The sequence below is a fragment of the Symphodus melops genome (genome assembly GCF_947650265.1).
Source record: "Symphodus melops genome assembly, chromosome: 7".
NCBI lineage: Eukaryota > Metazoa > Chordata > Actinopteri > Labriformes > Labridae > Symphodus > Symphodus melops.
Genome location: NC_136697.1, coordinates 9,384,395 through 9,400,545, shown reverse-complemented (window position 1 = coordinate 9,400,545; position 16,151 = coordinate 9,384,395). Strand labels below are relative to the sequence as shown.

The 16,151-nt window shown below is 42.4% G+C and overlaps 1 protein-coding gene across 1 annotated transcript in view; it reads left to right on the top strand.

Moving 5' to 3' along the window:
- The window catches only part of mmp14b (matrix metallopeptidase 14b (membrane-inserted)), a 14,103-nt gene extending 5,519 nt beyond the window's left edge, over positions 1 to 8,584 (top strand). The window contains exons 2-10 of the mRNA XM_079349234.1: positions 2,074 to 2,222; positions 2,326 to 2,448; positions 2,880 to 3,187; positions 3,681 to 3,842; positions 4,089 to 4,249; positions 4,352 to 4,490; positions 4,651 to 4,801; positions 6,912 to 7,027; positions 7,136 to 8,584. Of these exons, the coding sequence (XP_079205360.1) occupies positions 2,074 to 2,222; positions 2,326 to 2,448; positions 2,880 to 3,187; positions 3,681 to 3,842; positions 4,089 to 4,249; positions 4,352 to 4,490; positions 4,651 to 4,801; positions 6,912 to 7,027; positions 7,136 to 7,632 (1,806 nt within the window). The 3' untranslated portion in view covers positions 7,633 to 8,584. The remainder of the gene's footprint in view (positions 1 to 2,073; positions 2,223 to 2,325; positions 2,449 to 2,879; positions 3,188 to 3,680; positions 3,843 to 4,088; positions 4,250 to 4,351; positions 4,491 to 4,650; positions 4,802 to 6,911; positions 7,028 to 7,135) is intronic.
- Positions 8,585 to 16,151: the final 7,567 nt, after the last annotated feature.

Sequence of the window (16,151 nt, the reverse complement as noted above, 5' to 3'; positions counted from 1 at the left end):
TCTTCCTTCTTCTGCTTTAGTTACTCAGCCCATAAATGTGGTCAAAAATAGCAAAGCAAAGAGTGAATAAGACTTTGTCAAGCCACCCAAAGAACCCATGAAAGAGGTGTGGGAGCCTTAGAGACAAGAACAACTGTTCAGTGTCACTCAATGGCAGTCATTTGACTGAGCTGAGAGCTAAGTAAGGACGAAGTAGAAAAGATACAAGAGTAAGGTTTCAGGGACAGTCATCTAGCCATGAACACCCTGTGTTCCAACGCTGACACTGAAATTAGTCCAATTCTGAATTCTAAAGTTTTGTTTTTGCACTCATGTTGATGTTCTGTAACAGTGGTGAACACTGTGTCTTTATGTGTTCACTTGAGCTCCATGGGTGAGTCAGAACCAGAAAAGGCTCATTCAGTTGTGAAGTCTAAACACTGAGACCTCCATGTCTCTTTAAGACGGAGACATGGGGAGGGCCTAGACCTTCAAGTGTCTCCAAAATGCCATGCTTCCATTCATTCCTCGCCAAACTCACACATGTATAGTCATGCGTAAATAGAAACCCACAAACCTGAGCAGATAATCTATGTCAGCACTACGTGTACACAATGGCTTTGTGCTGTACTTATTAGGTGAAAAATGCTGAAGTATTGCATTTTGGTCAATTTAAGCTGCAGATATACAGCCATAATCGAGTAAATCTGGGTGTGGTGGTTCATAAGTATTTGCCCTGAGGTCTTCGGGTTTTCCATCAGAGGAGGATGAGGGAAAAGAGAGGAGAAGGGGTGGAGTGACAAGGCGAAGACAGAGACATGGACGTGGGGGAAGAGCTTGACTTTGAGGTTTGGATGCAACAAGAAAGAAATTCCCAGTTAAATTACTGACTGACGCTGCTGCTCGGCTGGAGACATCGACTGAGGTTGCCCAAGGCCTGAGTCTCACCCCTGGACACTCCCTCTCTTTTTCTCTCTTTTCTCTCAACTGCTGTCTCTGCACAAACAACACCTATGCCCACGGTTTGTTGAGAAGACAATATTAAAGCAATACAGATAACTGTACTATATTTGGAATCACGCTTTTGCATTTGAGGATCCAAAGTCTGTGTCAGTTATTTCATGACAGTTAACCCCTGACAGTCCAGCTCATACTGACCAAACAACAAACACATCCTAAGAGGACAGAACAAGTTCACCAAGTGACTGTATATGGTAGAGAATCAAAGCAATCTCTGTTTTTGCTGTGTCTACAATAACCTTAGTGTTATTTTTCAGCTCTAGTCTGAGAGTGAAAGAGTTCAGGAGAAACTGTGTGGGAGAGGTGCGGAGCAAAGCAGCTGGCACAGGTCCAGATGTCAAACCAGCACCGCAGAGAAATGTGTTTCCTGGGGAAAGTAAGGTCAAGCTAAGCCAAGACCAAAGGATCTGGAGGCTTGAAAAACTCAGTGGCCATTGTAGTACTATGTTCTTGAACTCATCATCAGAGTTAGGCTCACGTATGATTGTCACAATCTGCAGTGAACACAAACAAGTAGGAACCGAATGTAGAAACTGAAGTTAATCTTCAACCCTTTGAGGAGTATTTCTTCACTCTGTCTTTTTGTTGTTGAAACATGAACTGTGTGTGAGGCTTTTTTTTATGTCAACCTAAGATTCATGTCAACTGTGTTTCTCACTTTAGAGCCAGAAGTTGATGGTTGAATAGCTTTTATGTTCAGTCATGAAATGGAGACACGCCAGGTGCTTAAAGTAATGATGGACTGAATATCCAGATACCAAAACATGGAAAGATATTTTTCACAAGCTTATTTTCGCAGCCTGTGAGGAATGTGTTTTTGTTGCAGTAGAATCAAAACATCCTGCACTTGTTGTGCCTGTAACTTATAATAAACACCATACCAAAAAATTCCCTGGTTCAGCTTTTTATAACAACAACATAAACAGGTGTGATTTCATCTTGTCTTTTGTTTCTGTTTCTAATTTGCCTTTCTTTAATTCTGCATAGCAAGATTGGAGTTTCCTCGGTCTTATTTGGACATATTTCCTATGAGTCACTTTTTTTCTTTTTTGCCCTTTTTGTTTTTCTTTAAAGTCATGGCTGCAGCAGTATGGTTACCTTCCCCCAGGGGACTTGAGGACACACGCCCTCCGCTCCCCTAACTCTGTCTCCTCAGCCATCGCTGCCATGCAGAGGTTCTATGGCCTCACTGTCAGTGGTTCCTTTGACCCCGACACCATCGAGTAAGTACCATAAACATTTAAAGTACAGCTTCCAAAGATAATTTAAAACCTATTTAGAGTATTTCTTACCTTTGTTTTGAGTGAACTGTCTTGTGTTCTGCAGGGCCATGAAGAGGCCGCGCTGTGGCGTACCTGACAAGTTCGGTGCTGAGTTGAAGACCAACCTGAGAAGGAAGCGATATGCCATCCAGGGCCTGAAGTGGAAAAAGAATGAAATCACGTTCTCGTAAGTTTGCATAAGTTTCCAATTCAGTTTTCTCTTCTTGATAATAATTCCAATACCGAGACTGAAGTTCTGGCGTATACTGTGTACACACTGATACTGTATTACTGTCATTACAAATATACATAAATGTGGTTAAAAAAATTTAAAAAAGATTCCTGACATTTTAATGGGTTAGAATTACATCCTGCTAGCAGCTCACTACAGTTGTTTGATATTGTTGCACAATATTCCCTGAAACCAGGTGATATGTTTGGCTAATTGTCTTTGTTTGTCATTCATTAGCACCGACTCACCCATTGTGAAAAACCAACATGATAATGTAACTATTGAGCAGCTGCTATGGTTTTCCCGTCCAGATGGAATAACTTGATGTCTTTCCTTTTCCACCCTCTCTACTCCTGTATCCTCACATGCTATTATACAATCTTCAGCATACAGAACTACACACCAAAGGTCGGTGAGTACGAGACTCATGAAGCCATCAGGAAGGCCTTCAAAGTGTGGGAGGGCGTCACCCCGCTCCGTTTTAGAGAAATCCCCTACAGTTACATACGGGACAAGGTGGAGGACTTTGCGGACATTATGCTCTTCTTTGCCGAGGGTTTCCACGGTGACAGCAGCCCATTCGATGGTGAGGGGGGCTTCCTGGCACACGCCTATTTCCCTGGTAATGGAATTGGTGGGGACACCCACTTTGATGAAGCTGAGCCATGGACTGTTGGAAACAAGGATTTGATGGGTGAGGCTCCATTAAATCTATGTTGACGCTGACATTTTGATAAATGAGGGACTTTTTTCTTTTTTTCACTTTAGCCTGATGATGACACAGATCATGGGAGTTCCTTTGTGTGGGTGAATCAGGACTCCAGATCGTTCTGAAAAAAAGAAAAAAAAAAAAAAAAACACAAGCCGCAACATGTCCAGAGTTGTGTTAAAACATTTGAGCAACTAAATTCCCATAGCTATGTCAAAACTTTAAGAAATGGAGAAGTGCTTATTTTTGAAATGTCAGCTGTTTGGGTCAGACACATCTTCACATGACCAATGGTATTCGTGATTTGTAAATACCAGTCTTGGTTTTCTTGTTTGTGTGAATTTCATCCACTCAAAAAGAGAACTGCAACAATTATTCTTTCTTCTTTACTTATCATTTTCTCATCAGAACAGGATCAAACTTTCATTGTTGTCATATAACTGAAAGATCTGGGTAAATGTTGATGACTTTGTTTCAGGTAATGATATCTTCCTGGTTGCGGTGCATGAACTGGGCCATGCCCTTGGTCTGGAGCACTCCAATGACCCTTCAGCCATCATGGCTCCTTTTTACCAGTGGATGGACACTGAGAACTTTCAGCTCCCTGATGATGATATCAGAGGCATACAGCAACTTTATGGTGAGTGATTGACCCTTCATTGTCCAAATCACTGTCACAAAGAGCTCAAACGTTGTTTCCTGGTTGCAAATTTTAATGTCTGTAGTTTGAAGCATATAGAACTTATAGGACTCTTGCCATGGCGCACTAAAGTCTATTTTCTCGAAGACCTAACTCATGCTGTAATTAACTGACTTCATGGGAAAATGGGAATGGGAAAATATTAAGCATGAGATGATTTCAGAATTTCACATCTTGGTCACATAGGGTCCAGATTGGGTCCTCAACCCCCTCCTGTAACACCTCATACACGAAACCACGACCCCGAGCCCACATATGCACCAGAGAAGCCTCACTTTGGCCCCAACATCTGTGATGGACATTTTGACACCATTGCAATCCTCAGAGGGGAAATGTTTATCTTCAAGGTAGGTCCAACTTGTTAGACCCTGATGATAACTAGAGTAGTCCCAGTGATATACTGTACAGTGTGTGTGGCAGGCAGGTGATAAATATGTCTTGTCTTTCAGGACAAATGGTTCTGGAGGGTACGCAACAGCCATGTTTTGGACGGATACCCCATGCCGATTGGTCACTTCTGGAGGGGATTGCCTACTCATTTAACTGCCGCTTTTGAAAGGGAGGATGGGAAATTTGCCTTCTTTAAAGGTGAGTCTAGTTTTAGTCGATGGGTAAATACACCCAACATGATTTCCATTTAAAGAGCAGTCATCATCAAAAAGGAAACTTTTTGTTTCATTTTATGGAATCTGTCTCACTATATTTTTCTGACCCCACTCTGCCTCTTTTTAACTTTGACTTTCTCCAGGTGACAGGTATTGGGTGTTTACTGAATCAATTTTGGAGCCTGGTTACCCGAAGAGTCTAAAGGAAATGGGTACTGGGCTTCCCAAAGATCGGATAGATGCAGCTCTCTACTATACCCCGACTGGACAGACATTCTTCTTCAGAGCAAACCAGTTAGTCAACTTCTCTCTGTGTGTGTGTGTGTGTGTGTGTGTGTGTATATGTGCTGAAGTTTCATGAACCCCGGAGTCCAAAGAAAACAGCTATCAACCGATTTTTACAATTTTACCTTATAAGGTCAGAAAAATTTAAGTTAGTAACATATCCCGAATAACCTTCTGTCCTCATTTATACAAAAATATCTTGAAGCTTGCTCGGCCTCACCCTATTTATATGTACTCCTTCGTCATGGTTATAACAAACACCAGGTATAATGTGGTAATCAGTGATTACAGTGCAAACAGCCACCTACATAAACAAAGTAAATGACTAAAAGTGTATGCTTGTGCTTTCAAAGTATACCCGAGATTGCACATGCCCAGAGACCAGACATGTTTACTGCTTATCTTAGTCATTTCAGACCTGGTCAGGCTGTTTGCACAAGTATCACATAGGTGTCCATCATATTTCTGCAGAAACAAAGCTAATTTCGTGGTCCATCTAGTGGATTAGTCCAACTAAAACAGACACACTGAGTCATATGTTTTTAGGCTCAAGAGCAAGTCATGTCTCATGTTGTTTGAGAAAGTCCAACAAGTTTTGCAGAAAACGCTCAATCTAAAGTCCTCAAAGTTCAGCACAGGTCCCAAGTCAGTGAAACTCCAAGTCAGGTCTGAAGTTAATTATTTTTTGGAATTTGAATCAAGTCTCAAATCTGTCAAAACAAATCTGCAGTTGTATTGAAAGTCTTTTACAGCAAGTGTAAGTCAAGGTCAGGTCAAGGTCAAATCTCATGTCTGTCACGTATTTCAAGTAGAATCAAGAGTCCTTTACTGTAGGTCAAGTAAAAGTCAAACTTCATGCCATCTGTGACAATACCAAAACAGCACTGAAGTCCTTAACGGTTAGTCTCAGTGAAACATGAACAAATCTTTCCAAACAAGTCTCAATACTTTGAGGGAAAATACAAGAAAAGCTTTAAGTCAATCAAGAGAAGTCAACATTTTGAAGGAAAAACCAAGCCAAGGCTTACATCTGTTTGAATTAGCCTTGAAACCTTAAGGATAAGCCTGCATCAAGTCGAGATGAATGTGAATGTTATGAAAGGGAAAACAAATTAATCTTACGTCTGACGGACAAGTCTCAATTCAAATTCAAATCTGTACGGAGGCTGAGTCAGGACCCCAGTAAGTTGAGTTCATGTCCATTTTCAAGCCTGTTAAAATGTGTTTCAAGCAATCCCTTTTTATTGGTAAAGTGCCAATTCAAAACAGATTATCTCAAGGCATTAAACAAAAAGAGCAGTTCTTATCTTTACCCTTTGTTAAACTGTACAACCTACAGAGACCACATATCAATCCACCACTGAGCTCAGTGCTTGGTGATGTTTAGTAGCATTGGAAGGAAGAAGACTAAAGCTTTGTGGGGTTTCATTGCATCTCCGCCGGGCTCTGAAGAGTTCAGAAAGTTCACTCATGTATATATTGTAGTTAGATCCAATAGGCCAGCTATCCTGTCCAGGCTCTGAGCAAACTGGGTGGGAGGGTTTCCTCACGGATATGGCTGGGTCAGTGCGAAGGTAATGTAAAGTAGCAGTGGCGTGGAAAAGCTGTCTTTTAACAGGCAGAAACCTTGAGAAGAACCAGACTCATGTTAAACAGCCATCTGTCACCATGTCTGAAGTCTGTAAGAACAAGTCTAGTCCTCTTAGAAAGACTCAGTCAAGCCAAGACTCTTACAAGTCTTTAGCTCTCCAGGGTAGTGGTTCTCAAATAGAGGGTCAGGACACAAAAGTGGTGTCAAAAAGTTTATGAGTACTCTTTAAACGCGTTTGTTTTGTTAAGGGTCTTTTTTCTGACAGATGCTTTGTACCGTCTGAGGTCAAAACTGCACAAGTTTTCATTAAATAAATCTTATTGGCTCAGAATGATCAGAAATGTGTTCACAGTGAGGACAGAGCAGTGGAGAAACCACTTCAGTTTAAGTTAGTACTTGTTTGCTTGCCAGCACGAGTCTCATGTCCGTTACAAGTGTACATGATCAGACTGCAAGTTAAGAAGGCTTTCACGGCTCTGAATGTGAGCTTTTCTTCTCTGAACTTTTTCCTTTTCATTATTTGTTTAGATACTACCGCTTCAACGAGGACTCACAATCTGTTGACGTTGGCTATCCAAAATCTATTAGTACATGGCAGGGAGTGCCTGATAACATCAAGTCAGCCTTCATGAGCAAAGATCAAGGTAAGGCTCTTACGTTATTGTGACAAAAACTGATGCTCATTACAGTTTGTCTTCCTTTCAGGTTCATGTTTGTCTCATATGTCTTTCCTCTACCTCTTGCTCTTCCAGCTTACACCTACTTCTACAAAGCCAACAAGTATTGGAAGTTCAACAACCAAATGATGCGTGTGGAGCCCGGATACCCCAAGTCTGCCCTTCGTGACTGGATGGGCTGCCCCAACGAAGACCCCAAGACAGACGGAGGAAGAGGGGGAGGCGGACACGATAAGGACAAGGAGAGGGACAAGGAGCACGAGGATAAGGACAGAACAAGAGACAGAGAGAGGGAGAGAGAGAGAGAGAGGGAGCGAGAGAGAGAGAGGGAGCGAGAGAGGGAGCGAGAGAGGGAGACAAAGACGGAGACAGAGCAAGATACAGAGGTGATAATTATTGAAGTGGATGAGGAGGAAGGGCTGGGTGGTGGCAGTGGAGCAGCAGCAGTGGTTCTGCCACTGTTCCTGTTAGTGTGTGTGATTGCAACGCTGGCGGCTTTGGTGTTTTTCCGTCGGTACGGTACCCCACGCCGACTCCTCTACTGCCAACGATCTTTACTGGACAAGGTTTAGAAAGACGAGGTAGTACGGGAGAGAGGAGGGGAATACAGGGAGAGAAAAGAAACTAGTGAAGAGACATGTCGAACAGAGATAATGAGAGCAGGAGAGAACGAGATGAAACTCATGAAAGAGCTGAAAAAGCAAAGACTAGCATTTTTTTTAAATTCGTACCACTGCCAGATCCCTTTTGCCCTCTCTCTAAACCACTCCGTCCTTCCAATCTTTCTTTTTCTCTCTCTTAAATCGCTTCCTCTTTCCTCGTGTTTTGTGACGCCAGCTCATTGCTGTTTGTTTTAGCCTTTTTCAATGCCCTATTTTTAGTTTTTTTTCAGTGGTCAGTGTTTGTGTCTCTGTGAATTTCCGCTTTGGACCTGCATCTTCATGTTGCCCATTCTTGCATGTTCTTTCGAGTAAGCAAAAAAAGAAAAAGAAAAAAAAAAGTGTTTGATTCGCTTGTTCTTTTCCCTTGTTAGCTTAGACATACTCACATTAACACAAACATTTGGAAACCACAGTGACATAGTCATTGTGTTTCTTAAACTTCCAGTAAAGTCAAACTGTCGGAGCCCAAATGGACCATAAAAGGGAAACAAAACATGAGCTCAAGTCCTCATGAAGCATGAGGTCATCAAATCAGAGTAAAGCAATAAATGCATCTGTTTTTTTCCCTTTTTATTTCTTTGTCTTGAGAGCTTATTTGTTTTTATCATGAATGATGTTGTCATTATTATTATGACTATAACTATTATTTTTGTTGTCCTCTGTGTAAAGAATGTGTTTTTGTACATTGTCATTAAAACGTCCTGCTGGACAGTGACATACAGTTGAAGGTTGGCCTTAATTTTATATATGTGGGGACAGTGAATGGGGAAAGGGGTTATGTATTAATGAAACTTGATTGTTTTTTTTATTTTTTACCTTGAATCCATCTCAAAATGAAAATAAATTGAAGATCTGAAAATGACTCTTTTTTTGTCATTGTACTTGTTTACAGTTCTCAAATCATGGTGCTACTTTACTGGTCAGGGGTTTAAAGAAGCTAAACAACAATCATAATGATTCTAGTGACGATGATAATGATCATACTTCAGTTTTCTTCATGCGATTGTGTGTGTTTTCTTTTTCACTTATATTTTCAAGCTTTTCCTATAAAATAAAGTAATTTCAAAAGGCTTTTGTGCTTTGATTTTCAATTAGTAAAACATTTTTTATTTTTTTCTCTTTTTACAACATCATTCCTTTAACTTCTTTTAGCTCCCTCCTCCAATATCCAGTAACATTTGAACAAAGGCCCAACAGCTTCATGGTCAAACCCTGACCTGGGTTCTGCATTTTCCTCTCATATCACTGACATCTCTCCACCGTCTAATCCTCCTCAGTCTTCCTGGAGCTCCAGGTTTCTTGCTCCCCGACTGCTCCACTCTGCGTTACTGGGGCTCTGGAAACTGGCAACCAAGAATCTGGGTCGGAAAAAAAACAGTTGATCCAAAGCCTAAGCAGAAACAGTGATGAGGATGAGTGTGTGAAGCCGTTGCTGCACAGCAGGAAAACATATCTTAGCTATACAGTTAAAGAAATAGACTGTGTGTGTATTCTTGTCTTTCGATACTTATGAGGACCATGACCTCTTAGAAAAATCATACAGAGGACGTTCTCTCATAGCGAATGGTTTGGATTTCTGGTGAAATAAGGAAAGTAGAGGTTCATTTTTTTATGAAAGGCTTAGAAGTGAATGTAAACAAGGCATGTCCTCACAAATACAGCAAAGCAAAGGTGCTTATGCATGTTTCGCAAAGCAATAAATGCTTTTATTTGTGCATTTTGCAACGTGCATGTGTGCACTCCCATCCGCCATCAGCCAATAAAAGCACAAACAGCAAACTTAGGCGTCTCCTCAGGCCTTAACGATCCCATTAATGCCATGTAACCATAGGACTCACTGTTAGGATGAGTGACTGCAAGAGAAAGAGAGTGGGTGCGGGTTAAGCACTTCTATGATATGTAATGATCACAGTAACAGGGCTTTACACAATTAAAATGATGAGGTATTTTCCTTTTGTGCCGAAAAGATTTAGGGCGCCCATTTGTCTCCACTTTGCTGTGGAGAGAAGTCACGAGGATTTTTTAGGGGGGGAGAGAGAAGGGAGGAGATGAAGGAGGAGTGAAGGGGGTTAAGTCACATTTGGAGGCCAGAGATGGAGCAGAATTCCATGAGCAACATCTGGAATTCCAACTGCATCATGTCGACCAGACACACAGCAGGACGCGGCAATGAGAGGATGGGGGATGGGAATTTATTTGGATCTGTTTAATTAGCTTTTTGGACAACCTCAAAGTCACAATAAATAATGTTTAAGGAGAGAAAAATAAACATGCTTCCTTTCCTTAGCAGGTTTCAGTTTGAGCTTTTTATTCATGCATTGTTCGTCTTTGCACAAATACCCACCTTGACCTTGCACTTAGCTACTTAAACTTTTCTGTCTTTCCCAGCTGATTCTGCACACTGAAGAAAAGAAGAGTCTCAGCATAATTTTCCCCCACAGTCTTTTTTTTTTTTCATCTCTGTGTAACCGGATAGCTTTTCTTCACTGTCTGCCGAATGACTCACTTTTTTTCTCACCAAGCCCAACAAAAGACCACACCACAATGCCCTGGCCTTCTCAAGCCACCTCTCCTCCTCATGCAGTCACATTTAACCCACATACATGAAAAGGTAATTTCCAGTCCTGATGTTACACTCCACAAAGCTGATCCTAAACCCCCCTTTGCCGAGTGCCTCACAACAAACCCACTAATCTCTCATCTCCCGGTCGACATTGAACTCCACTCAACTACAGCCATTAACAAGCGCCTTTTATCTTTCTGTCTTTCTTGTGCTGGACACTTCCTGTGCCTGTTTAGTTGGCATGCTTGTAGTCTTCAGGCTGATGAATAGAAACTTCCAAGTGGGGGAAATCCTGCTCTTGGCTATTGTGGCTCATAATAGCAAACTTGAACATCATACTGTAATTGCTGCAGCAACCCCAAAGATTCAACTGAGTAAGTTTCTCATTAAATGAGGGTGAGTGATTAACAGAGAATGGTTGCAGTCTGCCTGGTAACACGGATGTGGGATGATGGAAAGGGCTTTTTGTAAAGGAAAATAGTGAGTGGCTATATAGGTTACACATGGTTTTCATTTGCATCAGTTAAAGCGCCGCCATATCCTGCAACAAAGAACAAAAAGCAACAGGAATGGAGGGTTTTCTCTCGAGGGTCTCTGGATCTACCTCTCATAACCAGCTAAACACACACGCACAGAAGTGAAGCAGGAAGAGGCTGAGCTTGGTGTAGTGTACAACTCCTCCAACAAAGAGCAGAGGGGATGGGCTTGCTTTTGGTTTGCTCCAGACCCAAACAATTCCGGGTCAAATGAGAAGAACAAGTATAAATGTGGTTGCTTTTATACCAACAACCATGGCCCTGTCTGGAGTTATTAGGCTAATCTAAACATGTTGTATAATGCACATCAAAGTGTGCTTGACCCCTCAACTGAGAGGATGAAAAAGGTAAATATTCTACCTGGAAAAACATCCTGATGTTAGCAAAATCTGAAAAACCAGTGATGTTTATGCAATGAATTTGAAAACGATCTTTAATCTTAAACATGAAACATATTATCAACCACACGTATCTGCCATGAAAAGTTGACTGGATATAATAGTTTTTTTCCATAGGAAACGATGCACACAGCTGTGATATGCTGGCCTTAGTTTATAGCCGCTGACATACTACGATTCTACAAATGTAGAATAATTAAGCCCTGCCATCATTACGCCTTTGTACATAATGCATCCCACTCGGCATAATATACGTTTCCTGATGTCAGGTTTCACATTGCCTTAAGGTGTTGCAGAAGCATGAGCGGTATTACATGGGAACACAACAGCTCTGATACATCCTGCTGACTACAATGTCACACATTAGCACAGTCTCCCCCGTTACGCCTCTGTTAACACATCTGATGTCGAATGAAATGCCGCCTCTGTGTGTTACACGTTGGAGGACGTGTTATACACCGAGGGGGGAACGGGGCGTACATATCGAAATCTGTGAGCAGCTAGTAATGACAGTGAGCGACATTTTCAGTTTTCAAGCAACAATTCTGTTTGATGTAGCGGAAAAGGCCCAGACGTGACCAATAACCTGTACCAATGAGCAAGGGAGCAAAATAGCAGACCATTCTTCTGATTGGCTGACATAAAGGCGACGCAGCCGTCGAAAAAGAGTTCGACCTTCCTAAAGATCCACTTTGACAGTGTAAGAATAGATTCTTTCACTCTTTCACAGTGTATTCTTTAATCTGCTGCGACCACACACACACACACACACACACACACACACACACACACACACTATTTGCGGTCTATGCATACTGCCAGTGAAAGAGGGGGATCAATATCTAATACTTTTTTCCATCCTGTCTGCATCTTATTATTCCATTAAACATGGTTATGCATGGAAAACATCTTCCCTCATTAGACAAACAAATCTTTTTTTTTGTTTGCCCCAGATGTGTCAGTCTTCGTTTGTTTTCTTTGCCATGCAGCCATGTCTGCCCCCTGCATGCTGAATCTGCACAAAGATATCAGTTTAAAGTGACGCGCGTGCTTTTTATACACTGACACAATCTCTGCTCTTTTAATTGGGAGTGGAGTAGTGGTACAGTGTTTGTTTTTTTTTAATTGAGGAGGGAGATGGGGGGGGGGGGGGGGGGGGTACAGAAGTTGAATAATAAACATTTTGAGGTTTTTTTTTTAAATCTGAGTCCTGTCTCATATGCTGTGGTTTCCCAGGCCCTGCAGAAAAACATCTCCATCAGAGGTGCTGATTCAGAGCCTCAAACCCATCTACCCTCGCACTGACCCAGCCATATCCGAGAGGAACCCCCCCACCCACCCAGTTTGCTCAGGGCCTGGACAGGATAGCTGGCCTATTGGATCTAAATTCTAAATATATATATATATATATATATATATATATATATATATATATCCGTGTGAACTTTCTGAACTCTTCAGAGCCTGGCGGAGATGCAATGAAACCCCACAAAGCTTTAGTCTTCTTCCTCCCCACACCTCCTGCCATCTGATAATGAAGTATCATATAATCTCAAGCCTGGTTTGGATTTTTCTGTGCCGGTCTCTTCCAATGCAAAAAGGCACATCTGGTTTCCATAAGCACATACATGTCATCACAAAGAGGAGGAGGGGGAAGGGTGTGTACATATCAAGACGGGTTTGAACTTCAAGACACACCGTCAACATAAAGCGGCTTCTACTCATCCCTTTAAGATCCTCTCACATATGTGATCGTGACTTTTGCCCTCCTCCCTTCAGTCAAAAGAACAAAATGAACGCTATAGGAGCGAGTATGCACGTCTGAAAGTGAGAAACCATGGGGAAATATGACACATAGTGAGAAAGAAAAACTCCCAAGTCAAAGGAGTAAAAGGGCAAAGTCAGTGAGACATGCCGAGATCAGAAAGGCCACATCAGAGGTTGCCTTTGAAAGTGGAGCTTAGTGGGCCTCTATGAGCTCCTAACAGTGCTGGACACAAAGACCCATGTGGTCACACTCTGGGGGGGAGGGGGAGTGCTTACAGAGCCAAAACATATTGTTTTTACTGCCTACTCATCAGCCTGCTCAGCTGACTGCTTGTTCACGGAGACCTTCAGCACTGACCTGAGCTCCACATCACACACAGGTGGTCTGTTGTGGTTCCTCAAGCTGTCACGAGTGTATCTGTAAAAGACCGACAACTGTAGGAAACTTTGTTTTGACTCTTCTTTTCATCTGTTGGCACAGAGCTGTCCAGCTGTTTCACTTTACATTTGCCGGGAGGGATTTATGACCAAAGCAGGCTTTCCACAGAGCTGAGCAGATCCGAGCTCGTCCTTCCTGGTCACAAGAGAGAACTCTTCCTTTCCTGGGTTACAGCTGAACCTGACAAAAAGAAAAACATTTCATGTGTGATTATCTGACCAGGAATGTCGTTTACTCTTTTTAATTTGCTGGACATATCTTTCATTTAATCAACAAGCTATCCAAGATTCCAGCACAGTGCGTGAGGACGCCTCCACACTGGTGCATCTGAGCCTTTTAGACTGGGGGGGGGGGGGGGGGGGGGCAATAGATCCGGGCACCTTCGAGGAGTCCACAGTTAGCTGCTTTGGAGACCCTGGCCTCAGATCATGTGGTCTAAATCCGTCTCGATCATCACAAAGTAACACGCACAGAAATACTTCTTTTGTGTTCCTTTTCCAGCATCATTATTTTGCACGCAGACGCAGCATGTCTCGTGTTGCTGCACAGTCTTGCATACATTGGGCCCCAGGGTCTTTAAGAAAACAACAGTGAATACAAGCAGGAAGACTTAAACTACCGTAAATTCCGGACTATAAGCCGCTACTTTTTTCTCACACTTCGAGCACTGCGGCTTCTACTCCGGTGCGGCTTATTTATGTTTTTTTTATGGGGGACAATGAGCTTCTGCCGCAAAAACATTTGACTTCGTCACGTCGGATCTTAATAATCAGTCATTTTGCGCTTCATGCACGCACCCTCATCATGGAAAACACACGGAGAAATACATATGATGCAGCTTTCAAGTTAAAGGCGATCGACCTGGCTGTCAAAGAAGCTAACAGAGCTGCTGCACGTTAAGATGACACTGACAGCGACAACAGAGACTGAGGAAGTGAGTAATGAAGTCATTCTGAGGCAGTGAATGGATGGACTTTTTCTTGTGAAATATATTACGGTCATCTTTTTCATCAGCCGTGTTACAGACACCGTCGGCTAGGCTTCGTATTGTAACGGTTCATGTTGTAAAGTCAGTAGTTGATAATGTGTTCATAATTCCGATTATGTGGAGAGTCAGTGAATGCACCAGCGAGAACGTGTTGAGTGGCAGTATGAGAGAACGCTGGGGGAGAGAGTTGGATTGTTACGGCAAGTTATGTGTTGCTCTCGGCTGTAAACGGCGTGGTCACGGCCGACAGTGATCGGGTTATTAAAAGTTATTATTTGAACGCTCTCGTCGTCCTTTAACGTCCGTACGGACGCTACAGTATTTGCGGATGTTACCGGTAGCCTACGTCTGTGTAAATAGCTCTTGTTATAGCGTGGACACCTGCGGCTTATAATCAAGTGCGGCTTATATATGTACAAATACATTTATTTACTTATTTTTAGCCGGTGCGGCTTATATCCAGCTGCGCTCAATAGTACGGAATTTACGGTATTCAAAAACGGTGAGATCCTGGCACTCAGTCATTTGCTCAGACAAACTAGGAGCTGTATTGATGGTATAGCTAAGATGTTGAATCTGAGCTATACATGGCCTTGTAGAAGTTGTCAACATTACAATATACTTACTTCTGGTCTTTAAGGGAAAGATTCAAGGAAACAAGGAAAGGAGAGAGGATGTATTCCCTTTATGAAAGCTACACATTAGAGATGAAAGACGACATTTTCTCCAGGTTCAAACTAGGCTGTTGAGTTCGAAGTGTTGTTTGGGTGCCAGGGTGAAGGATTCACTGGTCCTCTCTCAGTCCAGACACACCGAGTTGCATCAGGGCACAAAAATGTTTTGCTCAGCGACCATAGGACTGTAATTACATAGAAGCACTGCTGAGCTCTGCAGGATAAACGTCAAGACCGGAGGGATGGAACAAGGAGAACAGGAGAGAGAAGAGGGCAAATTCATGATTTACAGCAGGCTGAGAAAAGGGAAGAGTCGGTGACAAGGAGGTGGGTGGTTCAGAGGGTTAGGTGCTTACAACTTGGAGAAAACCAAAGACAAGTTTAACAGCAGAATAAAGACAAAGACTGAATATCTGTAAATACACAGATCGTTAAAGTTGCTGACAGGTCAGGGTTTCCTTCTTCGTCGACTTGAGTCAAAGTTATGACTGACCAAGGCCAACATGCAGTGTGACTGACACCTTGTGGATTATAAGAGTAACCACAGAATGAAGATGTAACTTGGACCTATTTAGTGTATAAACTGATCAAACACATAAATGTATTCACTTCACCAGTCAGAGCTCATTATCATTAACTTGTTGTTAATGGCACCTTCTAGCTGTTAGGCAGCAAGAAGTCTCAGATCCCATCATCTGATAGAAAACATGAGCCTGCTGGAAGGGAGGCCAGGTTCTTGATTCTTTACATTCCCCGACAGGAGTAGCGCCTGTTCATCTGTTCATCATGACTCTCAGCTCCACAGAGGCTCACAGTTCAGTTACATGTGGGATTACTTCGGTTGTATTAGCTTGAGAAAGAGCCAACTTTCTTATGATTTACTAAACAGTCAACTAACGTGTCTGATGTTTGCCACACTAAAATCCTGAAGCACGTGTAAAAAGCTGAAGAGCTTTGTTCAGTCAGTTGATTGGAGGATCGATCATTTGTGATGTCTCTCAAACAGTCAGCGAGCTGAACACTGATTGGCTTAAGTCAAACAGGGTCAAGCAGCGTGTTCCCTC